The sequence below is a fragment of the Taudactylus pleione genome, unplaced genomic scaffold (genome assembly GCF_031769625.1).
Source record: "Taudactylus pleione unplaced genomic scaffold, aTauple2 ptg000106l, whole genome shotgun sequence".
Taxonomy (NCBI): Eukaryota; Metazoa; Chordata; class Amphibia; order Anura; family Myobatrachidae; genus Taudactylus; species Taudactylus pleione.
In genome coordinates, this window is record NW_028284508.1 from 1,705,285 (window position 1) to 1,720,473 (window position 15,189).

Consider the following 15,189-nt stretch of genomic DNA (forward strand, 5'->3'; position numbering starts at 1 on the left):
CATTGCTAACCCTGAAAACAGGATTTATGACCTCTACAAAATCATTTAAAGACCAACAAAGGACTCAATAAATCTACTCTCTGTGAAAACGAAAGGGAGATGCATCCTTTGTGTCGACATCTAGGACTGATCATTGAAGTAGCTTCATTGCTGCATTAATTGTTGATTGTTTAATTATTCAGTTTGTGTTATTTACACATTTTGTATTTTAATATATTTTATATTTTGTACATTAGAGCGCCCTTTCTCTTCTTTCTTGGTTTCCATTTCCCTCCATATCTGTCTAACAGAGATATTAGGTGAAAGGTGCAGCCATCCACTCTATTAGATTTAAGTGTTGGTTACATATCAGTATCATCAATAATTTTAGCGCAAATAATAGGGTATCTTTGTGTGTGTGTGTATATATGTATATATGTATGTATGTCCAAATAGGTCCACACTCTCGTCTTCAATAATAAATTGCTGGGGTGACACACCCATATGGGATCACAATAATCCTCTTCATGCAAAAGTTGAAAAAAAGGGGGGGTAGCACTCACCAGTCTTCTTAAAAACATTTCTTTATTACATCTCAGTAAAAATTTTACAGCATTTCAAAATCCGACGTTTCGGTCCATGCACAGGACCGAAACGTCGGATTTTGAAATGCTGTAAAATTTTTACTGAAATGTAATAAAGAAATGTTTTTAAGAAGACTGGTGAGTGCTACCCCCCCCTTTTTTTTCAACTTTTGCATGAAGAGGATTATTGTGATCCCATATGGGTGTGTCACCCCAGCAATTTATTATTGAAGACGAGAGTGTGGACCTATTTGGACTAACTATCTATCTATCTATCTATCTATCTATCTATCTATATATATATATATATATATATATATATATATATATCTCTATCTCTATATAAAATATTCAATACAGTATGCTGCACTCACTTATCAGCGTGTATCCGGGGACGATAAAGTCCAAGGTACAAGGATGGGCACTCACCACTCAGTAGAAAATCTTTTTAATTACCCCTGGGTCTTCCTGGTGGTGGCGAATCTGTCTTCACAAAGGTCCTGCGGGACTGAAACGTCGACTTATGTGATGTGATCCGTGAGTAATTAAAAAGATTTTCTACTGAGTGGCGAGTGCCCATCCTTCTCTCTCTCTCTCTCTGTGTGTGTGTGTGTGTGTGTGTGTGTGTGTGTGTATATGTATATACACACATGGATATATACATATACTGTGTATATACAGTGTGTGTGTGTGTGTATATATATATATTTGTGTGTGTGGAGCCCCCCGACCGATGTCAAACAATTGATTTTCTATCGATGGTTGAACCAATCGGCCATCGATGGTACAGCTGTCAATGACTAGAACTACAGTATACCATAAAATTTTTTATTTTTATGGTGTTTAAAAAAAAAAAAAAAAAAAATTGCGTTGGCATAGTTTTAAAAAGATGTTCTTGACCTAGTTCAATCAAAAAAAAAAAAAAGACAATTTCGAAGCAGTGTTTGGAAAAAAAATTGTCAGTTAAGTGGTTAAATGCATATTTGCATAAGTGTGGAAAAATTATAAGCAATTTCTTTTTGTAAAAATACTTGCTGTAGTTAAATTGGGGGTACATTCAAATGGGTACTAGTATATTTTTGTGCGTATAAGGTGCAGATTAAATAAAAAAAAAAAAATACACCTGCAATCCTAAAAGCACCTGTTCAATCTATACAGCACCCCAAAATACCTGTCCCAGTACTTTAGACCAATTTTCCAACACTTTTCTAATTTTTGCGCCCCAAAAATGACACGTGTTTTTTAGGGTGAATTAAGATTTCTTCTTTTTTGCCTAATTAGTCATTAGAGGTGGTGTCCCAAGGTTTCTGAATGCGCCGAATGTGAACATCGGGCAGCTACGAGCGAACGCTTCTTAGCGTCCGGGTCTGAATCAGGCCCCAAGTCCCCACATTTTTACCCTAAATATGGATTTTGCACTTCTTTTCTCCTGCTTTTGGGTGGAGAAACTTTTTCGCCTGCTTTTGGCTATAGAGTTTTCGCACAGGCGAAAACGTCCTGGAAATTGAATAGGGCGATACTTGGGAAACTGGTGCAAACTTCGCCGATCATGGCTTTTCGGCTCTAATTGAATCCGGCCCTTCGTTCTAAAAATGGAGAGTTCAATGCCCTTTTATTGGTTAAAATACTAGAAATATATGGCTCATGAGTAATAAACTTTCACATGTACAAGTTATTGATTTTTTTTTTTTTTTGTATACATGTCTAAATTCAGAGTATTAAGTTTTATTTATTCATTATTCTTAACATGATACCTAGAGATGAGATTGTTGTTCACATACGAAGACCAGACAACAGTCAGTTAAATAGTCACCGTAGAATTATCTGGTGTCCTTATATTCCTGAGGAAAATGAGGATAATTCTCTAGAGGATTCCAGCCAGACTGTTGCTTTATTGCATGAAGATCGGGTAAGTTTCCCTTTGTTACCACTCGCTTACTAATCTCTGCGTATCACTGAAAAGTTATACTTAAAAAAAAAACCCCAAACATTACTTAATGCTTTTACACTTTAATGACCAGAGCACATTTCATTCAAAGCATACTGTAATAAGCATAAAAGTATAAGTAACTGTTTTATTATTTTGTGACAGACTGGTCTAATATGTTTTTAAGTACTTCACATGTGGGGAAAAATTCCTAGCAACCTGGAAAATTACACAACCTTAACCCTGTATAACAATGCAGAAGTACACACTTTTACACTGGTTATAGATACTGTTCTTCTGAAATGCTGTGTACAAGTATGTTGTGGCCATGAACTTTGAAATGAGTCTTGTCTGGGTAAACTGACTTACAAGCAGCTTTGATCTGAAATAAACCTTTAACTTTTAGAATGTAAGCTCTTACGAGCAGGGCCCTCTACCCTCTTGTGCTTCTCCCTACTTTCGTTTTATCTACTTCTTACTCACCACTAGGGCACCTAACACTTGGTTGCTTATGCTCTGCTTATCTGGGTGTTATGGTCGATAATGTAGCAATATATATTATCCATGTCCTCTATTGTATTGTTCTATAATTCGCTTGTCTACAACTTGTTTATGTACTTTGTAAGGCGCTGCGGAACATTTGTGGCCATATAAATAAATGATGATAACTTTTCATTGTGTGTAAAAATCCCTGACATATTTACACTATTGATCAATTAAAACTGTAATTAAATAAACCTGCTAGTGATAACTTCTGATTTTTTAAAAATTATTTACAATACATTGAAGTAGCACCTGCTGTGAACAATGTAAAGTCTTGACTTGTTAGTGTGTACGTATTTGTGTCAAGCTCCTGATTCCAGGACATGACTGCTTGCTAAACTTTTCCGTCAGTTGCGAATCGCCTTCCCTATATTACTTCATTGGTCCAAAGAGATGGAAAATCACTCTGTGCAATATCAGCTCTGTAGGGAGGATAGTACAGTACCTCCAAATGGTAGCACCGTAACAACTCATGAATGCGGTTGGCTGAGTGTGGCCTGGCGTTATCGTGCAGCAACCCAGGTAATGTTTTACGAATTGCCCTGCGCAACAGGCTCAATGCGTCACAATAGCGGACAGCATTCATTGTATCTCCCTTGTTGAGGAAATAAACAAGAAGCACTCACTTGTGGTCCCAAACCTCTGTTGCCATGACCACCTTCACTGATGGAGCTTATTTGAATTACTTTGAAGGTTGGAGCCAACTTTAGTATCACATGATGCACCCACGTTTCATTGCCTGTAACAATACGCTACAAGAACTGCACACCCTCTTCATGGTACCGCGTCAAGTGCATGAGAGACCATCCCATCCTATTGGTTTTGTGAACTTCCATGAGTTGCTTCGGTACCCAGCATGAACACTTTTTTTCTTTACCCCAGTTGATCATGAATGATTATGTACAAAGTACCAACTGAGATGTTAAGTCAGCAATATCACTAACTCTCATGCGTCTGTCTTCCTGAATCAGATCTTCAATGCAGCACAAATTTTCATCTGTAGTGGACGTGCTTGGCTGGCCGGAACGCTGCTCATCTTTATTTTGAACGTATGTCATGCCATTATCGAAGACAGTGCACCAAACCTGTTTCTGTGACATGACATTATCACCGTACACCTCGACAAGTTGGCAATGAATTTCACCTACGATGTGCACTTTAGACTTAGAAATCTGATCACACTACGTACCTCAATGTTTTACCATTTTTTTGCCAGCCCCGCCATCTTACAACTGATGATGTGACCGTATGACTGATATGAGGCACAGTCTAATGGCCGTGAGGGGAAGCAATGGTTAGCGGCACTTTAGACGTTTGAAATAAAGCACCACTGACCCGCTAGTGAGGTATCAACGTTCAGAACCTTCAGTTCTTTTGTCAGGATAAAGAAGACAATAAATAACCACTTACCTTAAATAAGGAACACCACGAGTGACCAAACGTCGGGAGCCCGTCGCAGAAGCGGCTGTCCACTGACTTCATTAGACTTTGACTCAACCCATCACCATAGAAACAAAAGATAAGCTGAACTACAGAAACCATATGGTTACCGTGAGTACTACAAAGGAGCTCCCCTCGTCCTCAATACGTGAACTCTCATATACTGCTTGAACAGGTCTATTTCTTAAGAAGTATATACAATGTAGAGGAATTAAGAAATAGTCTAATCAAAAGGATACTGTACTTTCCATCACAAACCAGAGAAGCTATGAGACTTGTAATCAATAAAAAGATTGGTTTAGAATGATTTTAAACTTAAATGATGTAGTACTACAGAAAACTTTGCAACTCCAACTGCTCATTTAGTCCCTTGAAAGCAAAAAGTCCACTGAGATTCTAATTTAAGTGATTGACGTGAACGATCTCACTCCTTAATGGTGGCATATGATCAATTATCATGTATCTGATGGATGCCAAACTGTTTTTCCATAAAATTTTTTGACACAGGTTAGTCACTGTGACCTTTTTCCAGTGCAGATCTAATAGCTCTGCGATGGAGCGCCATTCGTTCTTTAAACATCCTGTCAGTTTTGCCAATATAATTTTTACTGCACACTCAGGTAGTCTTGTACAACAAGGATAGAAATATACATGTCAAAGAGTGTCTGTCTGATTTGAAAGGCTTTACCTGTAAGCAGTGGCATAACTGGGGTATATGGAGCCCAGGGCAAATTTCACAATGGAGCCCCTTCCCCTATGTGGAAAAATGGGTGTGGTCACAAAGGGCGTGGTCACTTAAAAAAATGGGGCATGTCAACATGACACACCTCTCTCTCATCACTCTGAACATTCCTTTCCATTCCATATGCACCTTAATGCAGTGCCCCCAGTAGTGGCCCCCCTTATCCAGGCCCCCAGTAGTGCCCCTAATACAGTACCCCCAGTATGCAATGTCCCCAGTAGTGAAACCTCTTATGCAGGCCCTCAGTAGTGGTCCCCCTTCTGCAGCCCCCCATTAGTTCCCCTTATACAGTGCTCCCAGTAGTTATCCCCCCTATCCAGTGCCTCTTATACAGTGCCCCCAGTAGTGGTCCTCCCTATTCAGTTCCCCCAGTAGTGGGTCCCCTCCCCAGTAGTGATCAACCCCCCCCCGATGCAGTGCCCCCAGTAGTAGTCCCCTCCCCAGTAGAGGTCCCCCCCCCCATGCAGTGCCTCAGCAGTAGCCACCTCCCCAGTAGTGCCCCCAATAGTGGTCCCCCCCACCCCCGATGCAGTGCCCCCAATAGATAACACACAAGTTAAATAATAAAATAAAATACCACTTACCTTAATCCTTGCTCTGGCTCCTGCTCCCGCCGCCATCCGCACCACTGTAGTCCTCCCGGGCTGGCGCACTCTGCATTATGGAAGAGACGTCATGATGTGTCACCCACTGCAAGAGCCGGCAGATGGAGCTCATGAGTGAGCACCAGCCCGGCTCTTGCAGTTTGCGCAGCAGCCAATGAGAGTCTGTCTGACTCTCATTGGCTGCTGGCTGGTTAACACACACATCGCCGCCGTTCTGGGGCCGATGTGTGTGTAAATACAGCAGCCGGAGCCCGCCTCCCACCGCCATTGGGTAAATGCTCAGGGGGAGGGAAGGGGCTCGGCTGTGTGTGCAGCATAGGACAGTTGCAGGGAAGCCTAGAGCCGGTCTTGAGTAAATGAGCAGCGCTGACCGCACTCACTGCCATCAGCGCTACACTGGTTATCTAGGGCAGGCCGGTACCGATGGTTGTGCCACCAGTCCCACGGTGCCCAGGGCACGTGCCCCGCTCGCCCTGCCCTAGTTACGCCACTGCCTGTAAGTGGATGATGGAACAATGAACCACTATTCATATAGCTGCAGGTTATACAGTAGGCACATTTTAAAGTACCCTACCTCCTTCGTTCTTAATGTAAACTCTGTGGGAAGTTATTATTTTGATGTTACATTGGATTTAACAAGGATATCTTTTAAATTATTGCCCCATGTATAACATGTTGTTATCCTTTTATTTTTTTAGACTCGGTAGAGTTTTATCCCTTGTTATAATTGACCAGAAATGTTTTGTTTGTCTCTTTATTGTACTACTCATAGGGTTATAGTGATTAACCCATGGGATGACATCTTGAGGTTTTCTCAGTTTGGGCTGAAGGTGTTGTTCCCTTGTTAGCCCTCAATGCCTTCTCCTTTTGTTTTTAGAGGTTGTCTAAATCATACCCTCTAGTTAGATACTACATTACCCTAAGGAACTGTGAGTAGGGGAGTCCTTGTAACAGACTGTCTTGATTTTGGTACCTGCTTCTAGATAATTGATTGATTTATCATTATGCTCAAAGGTGAATTTAATAGGATGTTCCATGCCATTATGATTTGATAGCAAATCTGAAAGTTTGTCTAAATGACCATCCAGAAAATAACAGGTCGTCTATATATCGTAAATGAAGAAACAAGTGCTGACTACTATTCTTATGAGTGAAAAACAAGTCCTTCTCCAAAGTGAACATATAGCAGTTTGAAAAGGATGGAGCAACCGTTGAGCCCATTGCGCACCTGTCTAGTTGCAAGTAATATTTACCATCCAAGTAAAAGTTATTTCTGGTCAAAGCTAGTTCTAACAAAGAAATCAATAGATTAATGTTTGGTCCTTTATACCGAGGGTTATTGGTTACAATTTGTCTGATGGCGTTTAGTCCACTTTGATGCAGGATACTTGTGTACAAATTCTTCACATCTGCTGTACATTGTTCCAAATCCTCTGGTAATGTCGGTAATGATCCTATAATTTTTGGAAGGGCTGTTGTATCCTTTAAAAAGGATTTTTCATGTTGTACACATGGTTGAAGTATACTTTCTAAATAGATAGAAATCGGCTGCTAGACCATCTAGCCAATATTTTTTTAAATGATTTGTGCACCTTGGGCACGGTATAAAGTAATGGGAAAGACCAAGGTCAAAATCAGTTTTAATTCCATGCTCAATAGGCCATTAGATGTTGCTTGTTCAGGCACTTTTCTGAATAGTAAAGTCCAGTCCCGCTTCAATTTCCTATATGTGCGGCTATCTGAGAGTTGACCATAGATTTCTTCCTTCTAATCTGTTAAATTCTGGATGGTTATAGAACCCCTCTTACCAGACAGTCTAATTACTGTCCTCATAGGTGTGTAGATCAATAAGAGCCTGACGTTCTTGTTTATTTAAATAGGAATATTCCTTGATGTCAACTTTCGTTAATACTGTGTCTTTCAAGAGTCTCGAAGGTTTTGATGGAATGGTTATTGGAAGGGGGGTCAAAACGTGAACCTGATTGAATAGCCTTAAGTTTTTCCTGGATTTTATCATGGAAGTGATTTTATCATGAAAGTAATCCTTTAATTTTAGTGATCTTTCCAATTTGTAATTTTCTATCTGCCACTGAAAATGGCAGGCAAAAAAACATTGCGCAGTGATCGCAAAATACGTGCTATATCGCGTTTTTACGCGCTACAAGGAGTGAGGACATGCTGTGAGTTACTGACCTGTGTTAACTGCAGCAGCCAGTAAAAGTCCTCAGTGTCTGCCCAACAAATCACAGCAGTCCTCAGCATCTCCTTGTCCAATCACCGCCCGAGCCCTGCTAACCAACCCCCCACTGCCTCCTGATTCCAGCAGCTGCTAGTTTATTATTGCGGTCTGCCGCTGGTGCTGATTGCAGGCAGGGCTCGCTGCCTCTCTCCAGGGGACCCTCAGCCTGTGTGTCCCTCTGCTGCATGTAATTGGCCCTGCAGTGTCTGGTCGCACAGGGCTAGCTTCAGTGCCGTACTTTTGCGGCCGAAACGGGAAACTTGTGTCTGGCGCAGTTGACGTTACTGTCAGTGCATTGTGACTGGGCAGCTCACTCTGCTGTTCTGCCTCAAGTCTGCCCTGCAGCTTCAAGCTTTTGGCTGCAGGTATTTGTGCCCCTCCTCCCATCATGTGCTGAATCCCGGGCCACAGAATGACAGTATGACGTCCTCTCCCCAAAATGCATAGGATTTCACTCAGAGGCAAGCTAACTGGGATGATCTACAAGTGAAGGGGATACCATCTGAAGTCCACCTGTGGCTGTCCACGCTGGAGGCCAGGGAGGTGGACAATGCTTGGAATAGAACTGACCTGGAGGTCCTTCCCTACCCAAAGCACTGTCTTCTGCTAACCCTCTCCTTGCCTCCAATACTGCCCGAGCTGTTATCTACCCTTATCCCCTCCCTATCCCAAGTACTAACTTCCTCTATCCCAACTGCTGTCTGCACTTAACCTCAGCTCCACCCCAATTTCTCCCTGCCTCTGCCTCCAGCTCTACCCCAACTTCTGTTTACCCTTATACCCTCTACCCCAAGTGCTACCTAACCCCATCACTGCCCAAGCTGCTACCTGACCCCAGCACTGTCCCAACTACTGCCTGCCTAAATCCCCCATAATGTGATGGGACCCAGAAACAGTGGCGTAGGACCCCAATTTTCAAAAAGTGAGGGGTTTCTGGGATCCACAATTTTTTCTGCTCCGCTCGATTGCATCTCAAGAACATGTGTACGTCAATTACTTAAATTAGAATCTCAGTGGATTTATCGGCTCAATACCCTTGCTTCCAAGGGTCTAAATGAGTAGTTGGGGTTGCAAAGTTTTCTGTAGTACTACATCATTTAAGTTTATAAAATAATTCGAAACCATCTTTTCATTGATTAACAGTCCCATAGCTTCTCTGGTTTGGGATGGAAAGTACAATATCTTAATTCCTCTACAATTTATTTTATTTATTTATTACCAGTTATTTATATAGCGCACACATATTCCGCAGCGCTTTACAGAGAATATTTGTCCATTCATATCAGTCCCTGCCCCAGTGGAGCTTACAATCTGTATTCCCTACAACATCTGCACACACATACACACTAGGGTTAATTTTTGTTTTGGGACCCAATTAACCTACCAGTATATTTTTGGAGTGTGGGAGGAAACCGGAGTACCCGGAGGAAACCCACGCAAGCACAGGGAGAATATACATGCTCCGCACAGATAGGGCTATGGTGGGAATCGAAGCCACGACCTCAGCACGTACAATATGTGTGTGTGGGTGTATATATATATATATATATATATATATATATATATATATATATATATATATATATATATATATATAGAGAGAGAGAGAGATATATACTACGTCCAGTCCTATCATTAGACGAGCGACACAGGCCCTTTGGCCTATTGTATCGTCAGACAGGGATCTTCCTTTTGCTAGAAGTAGACCAGTAGCTGCTTTCAAACGGGGTAGAAATCTCTGGTTAGGGCTGATATTACTCATATTGATAAGAAAGTGGCCCCTAATGTGTACGTAAAACCACCAGGATGCTATAGATGTTGTGGTTGTGCCACATGCACCTATCTCAAAGTTTGTAAAAATTTTAAGCATCCCCACGGGAAGAAGGTATATGACATCAGATTTGTTCTACGGATCATGTAGTGTACGTGATTATATGTCCCTGTGGTTTATACTATGTGGGCCAAACCATTCGAAAGTTTTCAGAACGAATGGCGGCCCACCGGTCAGCGATTAGATTGGCATTGAGTGGGAGACGCATAGATCAATCGGTTGCCAAGCACTTCATGGCAGCTGGTCACAGTTTGGCATCCTTATGTTACTTCATGATTGATCACGTTCCATTGTCTTTGAGGCGTGGTGATCGTGCCAAATCATTATTGATTAAAGAATCAAGGTAGATAATGCGATTGAACACCATTTCTCCTATTGGTCTGAACGAAAAAATTAACTGGAATAGTTTAGTTTAAACTTTAGCCATGAGTCCTGCAGCATAATATTTTGTCCTTAATCATCTATGTATTGTATATTACTATTGGGTTGTTTGCGATATGTATTCTGTGTACTGAAGGCTTAACCACAGTTTTTATTATTGTTGTGCACTGTGGCTTATGTGTTCTCTATGCGTGCCCCTCAGCCAACACAGTACATCAGGAAGTCGCTGGTGGAGCGCAGAGACCGTGTATCATGGAACGCATGCCTATGGCTTGCCATGGAGACGCGTCCTGCGGCACCCGGAAGTGACGCGGATGTCTGTGTGACGGGCGGTGGGTGGACGCGTGATGAGGAGGATGAACCACATGCTGCACCTAGGGTAGTTGGGAGGGGTAAGTTTTTTATGTATTGTCCTGTATATATGTTCTTCTGTTTGATGATGTGGTCCTGATGACGGGGCTTTGGTCTTGAAACGTCGACCAATACACGTTGTTTTTGCATAATCCCCCTGAGTGCCAGTTCTTCTATGGATACGGTATTTATTACTCTCTGTGCACTGGAGGATTGTTTTTTCTATCACTGAGTGCCGGCAGTTTGTGTGTGTATATGTATATGTATGTATATGTATGTATATGTATGTATATATATATATATATATATATATATATATTTGTATAGGATGTATAGAACGGCGCTCAGGTTCAGCTTTCCAAATTGTATTGTACCGTAGTGAGAAAGTTGTGCAGTCCAGTTAGTGCTAGCAGGTGTGACACTTTGATCCCTTTTGGTGAAGGTGGCAGCAGTCTTCCCGTAATCCTGAATGGCAGTCAGGGTGAATGTGATCTGGAGATAGGGTATGGAAAGAACATGCGCCTAATAGTGTAGTATTTCAGAAAGATTTTGCACGTGCTCGAATAAAGATGTGCGTACCAAAAAATAAATCTTTAAGGCTTATCTGTAGGTGTTTTACTGGAACCTCATATGGTGAAGTGGTTTCACAACTCCAGGGTGACCAGGAACCTTAAACAAGATTGGCTCAAATCGAGCCAAAATACGCATACATAGTGTAGTAATTTATGTCCCAAGCAGATAATATGGTGAAGTAATTATAAATGCGTACCGGAATGTAACTTGAATTACTGCATATAGTACTAATTTACCTCTTCAGGCTTGTCTGATGGCCCCAACTTTAACAAGTGCAGGTGGAGTAGGTCAACTTGAATCAAACAGAAAGTGACTCTTACTCAGGGGGGCTTAACATCAACAAGTGGTTTAATGACACTTAATACATGGGGAATACACGGTACACACAGGGTTAGAAAACATAGGAATAAGATTAAAAAGATGCTTATCTGTGTAATCAATAACGTCGAGAGGAGCTGCAACAGGGGTCCCAACGCGTTTCGTCCACAAGGACTTCCTCAGGAAGTATAAATGGAGTATAATATTGTCTTTTGCAGGAGAACCACAAGTACCAGCAAGCGGGGCATTACTGGCCCGCTGGTACCTATGGTACCCTTGTAAAAAAAAATATAAACAGATAACGTTTGATTTATTATTTTATTGTTCTGCACCTTCACCTGGGGGGTGGCAACCTTTGAGCTCTGTTTCATGGCTGTCGCCTGCCCCAGGACTTTCACGGCGACTTCACCTGGAAGGCGCCGCCCATACAGGGCTTCCCTGGCGTCTTCTGTCTTCGGCAGCTCTTCATTGCTGCCACACGACCGACGGACTGGCTGGACAGCGCCTCGCACTGGCTTTATATAAGCCATCCGAGGGGGCGGGATGATGACGTCGTGAGCCGTGGTTGGCTCGCGGCAGTCATCTTTGAATTTCAAAAATGGCGCTCAGGCACCATTTTTTAAATGGTCACGCGCGGTTCTCACCATTGAAGTTAATGGTGAGAACCGTTCATTGGCTGAGAGGCGGAAGGCTTGCCTCTCTCAGCCAATGAGTGCTCAGCGGCGGGGTTTCCATAGTGAAATCCCGCCGTTAAGCTTTAATTCGCATAGTACTGTCCTTGTAGGACACTACTAATGTCCGTGGGTCCGCGGATTGCCTGCTTTGGACCGAAGAGGACTGATCCACGCATAGGAGACGGTTAGTATGGATATTTTTTTTCCCAAGTACCCTATGGATAATCGACTGGAGAAGTGGATACATAGGTGAGTATGTGTGAGTGCATGCATGTTTAATAAACTTTTGCTTTGTACAGTATGTGTGTCCTGTGTTATTTAATTATTTATTTTGCTGTAGAACTACAGGTACCAGCGGGCCTGTAATGCCTAGCATGCTGGTACTTGTGGTTCTCCAAGTACCAGCATGCGGGGGAGGGGAGGCTTGCTGGGACAATATTTAATTTCTATTTTCATCTTCGGGGTCCATGGGGTCCACAGCCATTACGTTGGGGTATGAGTCCCGGTCAACCAAACAGTTAACACAAACGAGCTCTCTGCTCCCAGGATGCACCGGGTTTTCTCATATACCCCACCCCCTGCCTCAGGTAGCCAGTTCTTCCTGTTTGGTGTGTTCACCACATAGACAGTGGGACTGCTGGAGCAGTCCTGCAGACGAGTAACCAAAAAAAAAAAAAAGAGAGTTTTACTTTCTATCTCAGCGGGTGGTCTGAGCTGTCCTGGAAGCAGCCTCACACCTGATTGGAGGCGCACCAGCCACGCGCTGCAACTACCTCCTTCGGCGCCGCACCGCTAGCCTCGGCAGGTCCTTGGCAGGGGATTCGGCAGGGGCTTTCTGGCCCTGCACCGCAACCCGGATCAAGGGGATGGCAGATAAGCAGGTGGTCGCGGTGGCCGCTGATGCCGGGACCACGTGGCGGTCCGGCCTCCGGCGGTGAGACTGGCCGGAGGCGCGCTGCAGTCAGGAGGCATACGGCTTGTTCTCCTAGTCTAGACCGCCGGGATTTGATGTTCCTGACCAGCCGGGGCTTGTGGAGGCTGCAGGTCAGTTTACCGGGCAGGTCCAAGCAGCATAGGGGAGGTACGCTTCCCCGGCGGCCCCTCCTCCCAATCCACACGCTAGTTCAGTCCTCTGGCACAGTTGATTGTGGATTGTTTCTCCCAGCCTCCATATAGGGCAGCCAGAGTGTATGTCAGTTGCTCTCTGAACGCTGCTCCTACAAGAGGGACGCTGGGCAGTCTCCCTGTATATCTTGCCTACTGCTGGTCTAGGTTTTTACAGGGCTCTATCCTGCCTAAGCTGAGGCTGATTATGGTAGTGAGAGCTTATATGCATATGGCTCGCAGAGTTTTTATGCATGACATGTGATTGTTTATGGATACTGTTTCTTCTGTAAAAGAACTGTAATTCCTGTATACGGTCACTGTCTCTACCCTTCCCTTGCTACAGGTGTATGGGTTGAGAGTAGAAAGCAGCACATATACACTCAGAACCAGTGGCATAGTTGATATGTCTGAGGGTCAGGTGGTGGGAACCCTGTTGCTGATATCCTGTGTAGCCTGCAAGGCAGGTCTGTCCCCACAGGACTTTCTACAAAATGGGCTTTGTGGGAACTGTTTCAGACAGCCACCACATCAATTAAGTTTGCCTGTTTCAGGCCCTGAGCCTCCTTGGGCATCATTTTCTCAGGTTATGGCTCAGGTGGCGGAACGGCTGGCTGCCCCGGTACCACCGTTTTGGGGTTTGCCTCAGCAGATGCATCCTATGCCCATGATGTGGCCGACTTGGATGGACCCTGGTGCTGGTAAGGTTATGGCATCATCCTCGGGGGTTTTTCAGCCTCAGGCTGCCAAGCCAAAGCAGCCTAAATCTAGGCGACATCTACCGCCTTACATGGGTGAGTACTCGAGTGCCTCCGAGGATGAGGAACAGGCACAGGACTCTTCGCAGGAGTCTAGCTCCAAGGTGTGTGATGATCATTTCCCAGTAGCCGATGTCCCTTTTCTGATAAGGGTTGTAAAATCGGTGTTAAATATCGAGGAAGGGGATCTTCCGCTTAGGAAAGCCCCCCTGTTCAAGCGCCAAAAAGTGGTTAAGGCAGAATTCCCAAAGTCTGAATATTTATCAGAACTTATGGAGGAAGCCTGGGTCCGTCCGGATAAGATAAGCCATTCTTCTAAAAGAATGGCGCTTCTATATCCTTTTCCAGCAGAGGACTTTGCCAAGTGGGAGAATCCACCATCAGTTGATGCACATGTGGCACAGCTGATTACACGTACCACTTTGCTAATCCCAGCAGTTTAGCTGAAGGAAACCATGGATAGGAGACTGGAGTCTTGTCTCATATCAATTTTTTCGCTGGCAGGAACGGCCACCCGCCCAGCTATGGCCACTGCCTGGGTAGCAAGAGCTTATTGAGGAGTGGGCCAAAACTCTAACGGAGTCTTTACCAGATGCCTCTAAGGAGCAACTGGATATGATCTCCTTTATTAGAGAAGGGGCCTCTTATTTGTGTGATGCCGCCTTGGATGCAGGGATCCTTTCCTCTAAAGTTTCAGCTGAGTCCGTGGTGGCACATAGGATCCTCTGGTTGAATGATTGGAGGGCAGATGTCTGGTCCAAAAAGGCCCTAGAATTCCTTCCATTCACAGGAGGTGTGCTCTTTGGTCCAGAACTGGACAAAATTGCATCCTCCATGGCAGCCTCAAAGATGGCAGGTTTGCCATCAGCAACCTCATCTAAATTGAGGAGGGCGTACTTTTGGGGGTTTCGGCCGCAGGGCAAGGCCAAAGGTCAGCCCTCAGCGAGATTTCCACCAAGAAAGGCAGGACCCAGGAAGCCCTGGCAGAACAAACGTCCAGGATCTAGGGTCCAGGATAAACCAGTGGCCTGATGGGATGGGCCTCCCCCTGGGGGATCCCAGGGTGGGGGTCCGACTACTTCGGTTCTCAGAGCCCTGGCACCTCACGATGGAGGATGCCTGGGTTCGGGGAGTTGTTTC

At 44.0% G+C, this 15,189-nt stretch overlaps 1 protein-coding gene across 1 annotated transcript in view; it reads left to right on the forward strand.

Annotated features, from left to right (window-relative positions):
- Nucleotides 1-15,189, forward strand: part of EDC4 (enhancer of mRNA decapping 4) — a 516,382-nt gene that overhangs the window by 92,203 nt on the left and 408,990 nt on the right. Inside the window, exon 6 of the mRNA XM_088470908.1 lies at nucleotides 2,322-2,472. Within this exon, the coding sequence (XP_088327034.1) occupies nucleotides 2,322-2,472 (151 nt within the window). The remainder of the gene's footprint in view (nucleotides 1-2,321; nucleotides 2,473-15,189) is intronic.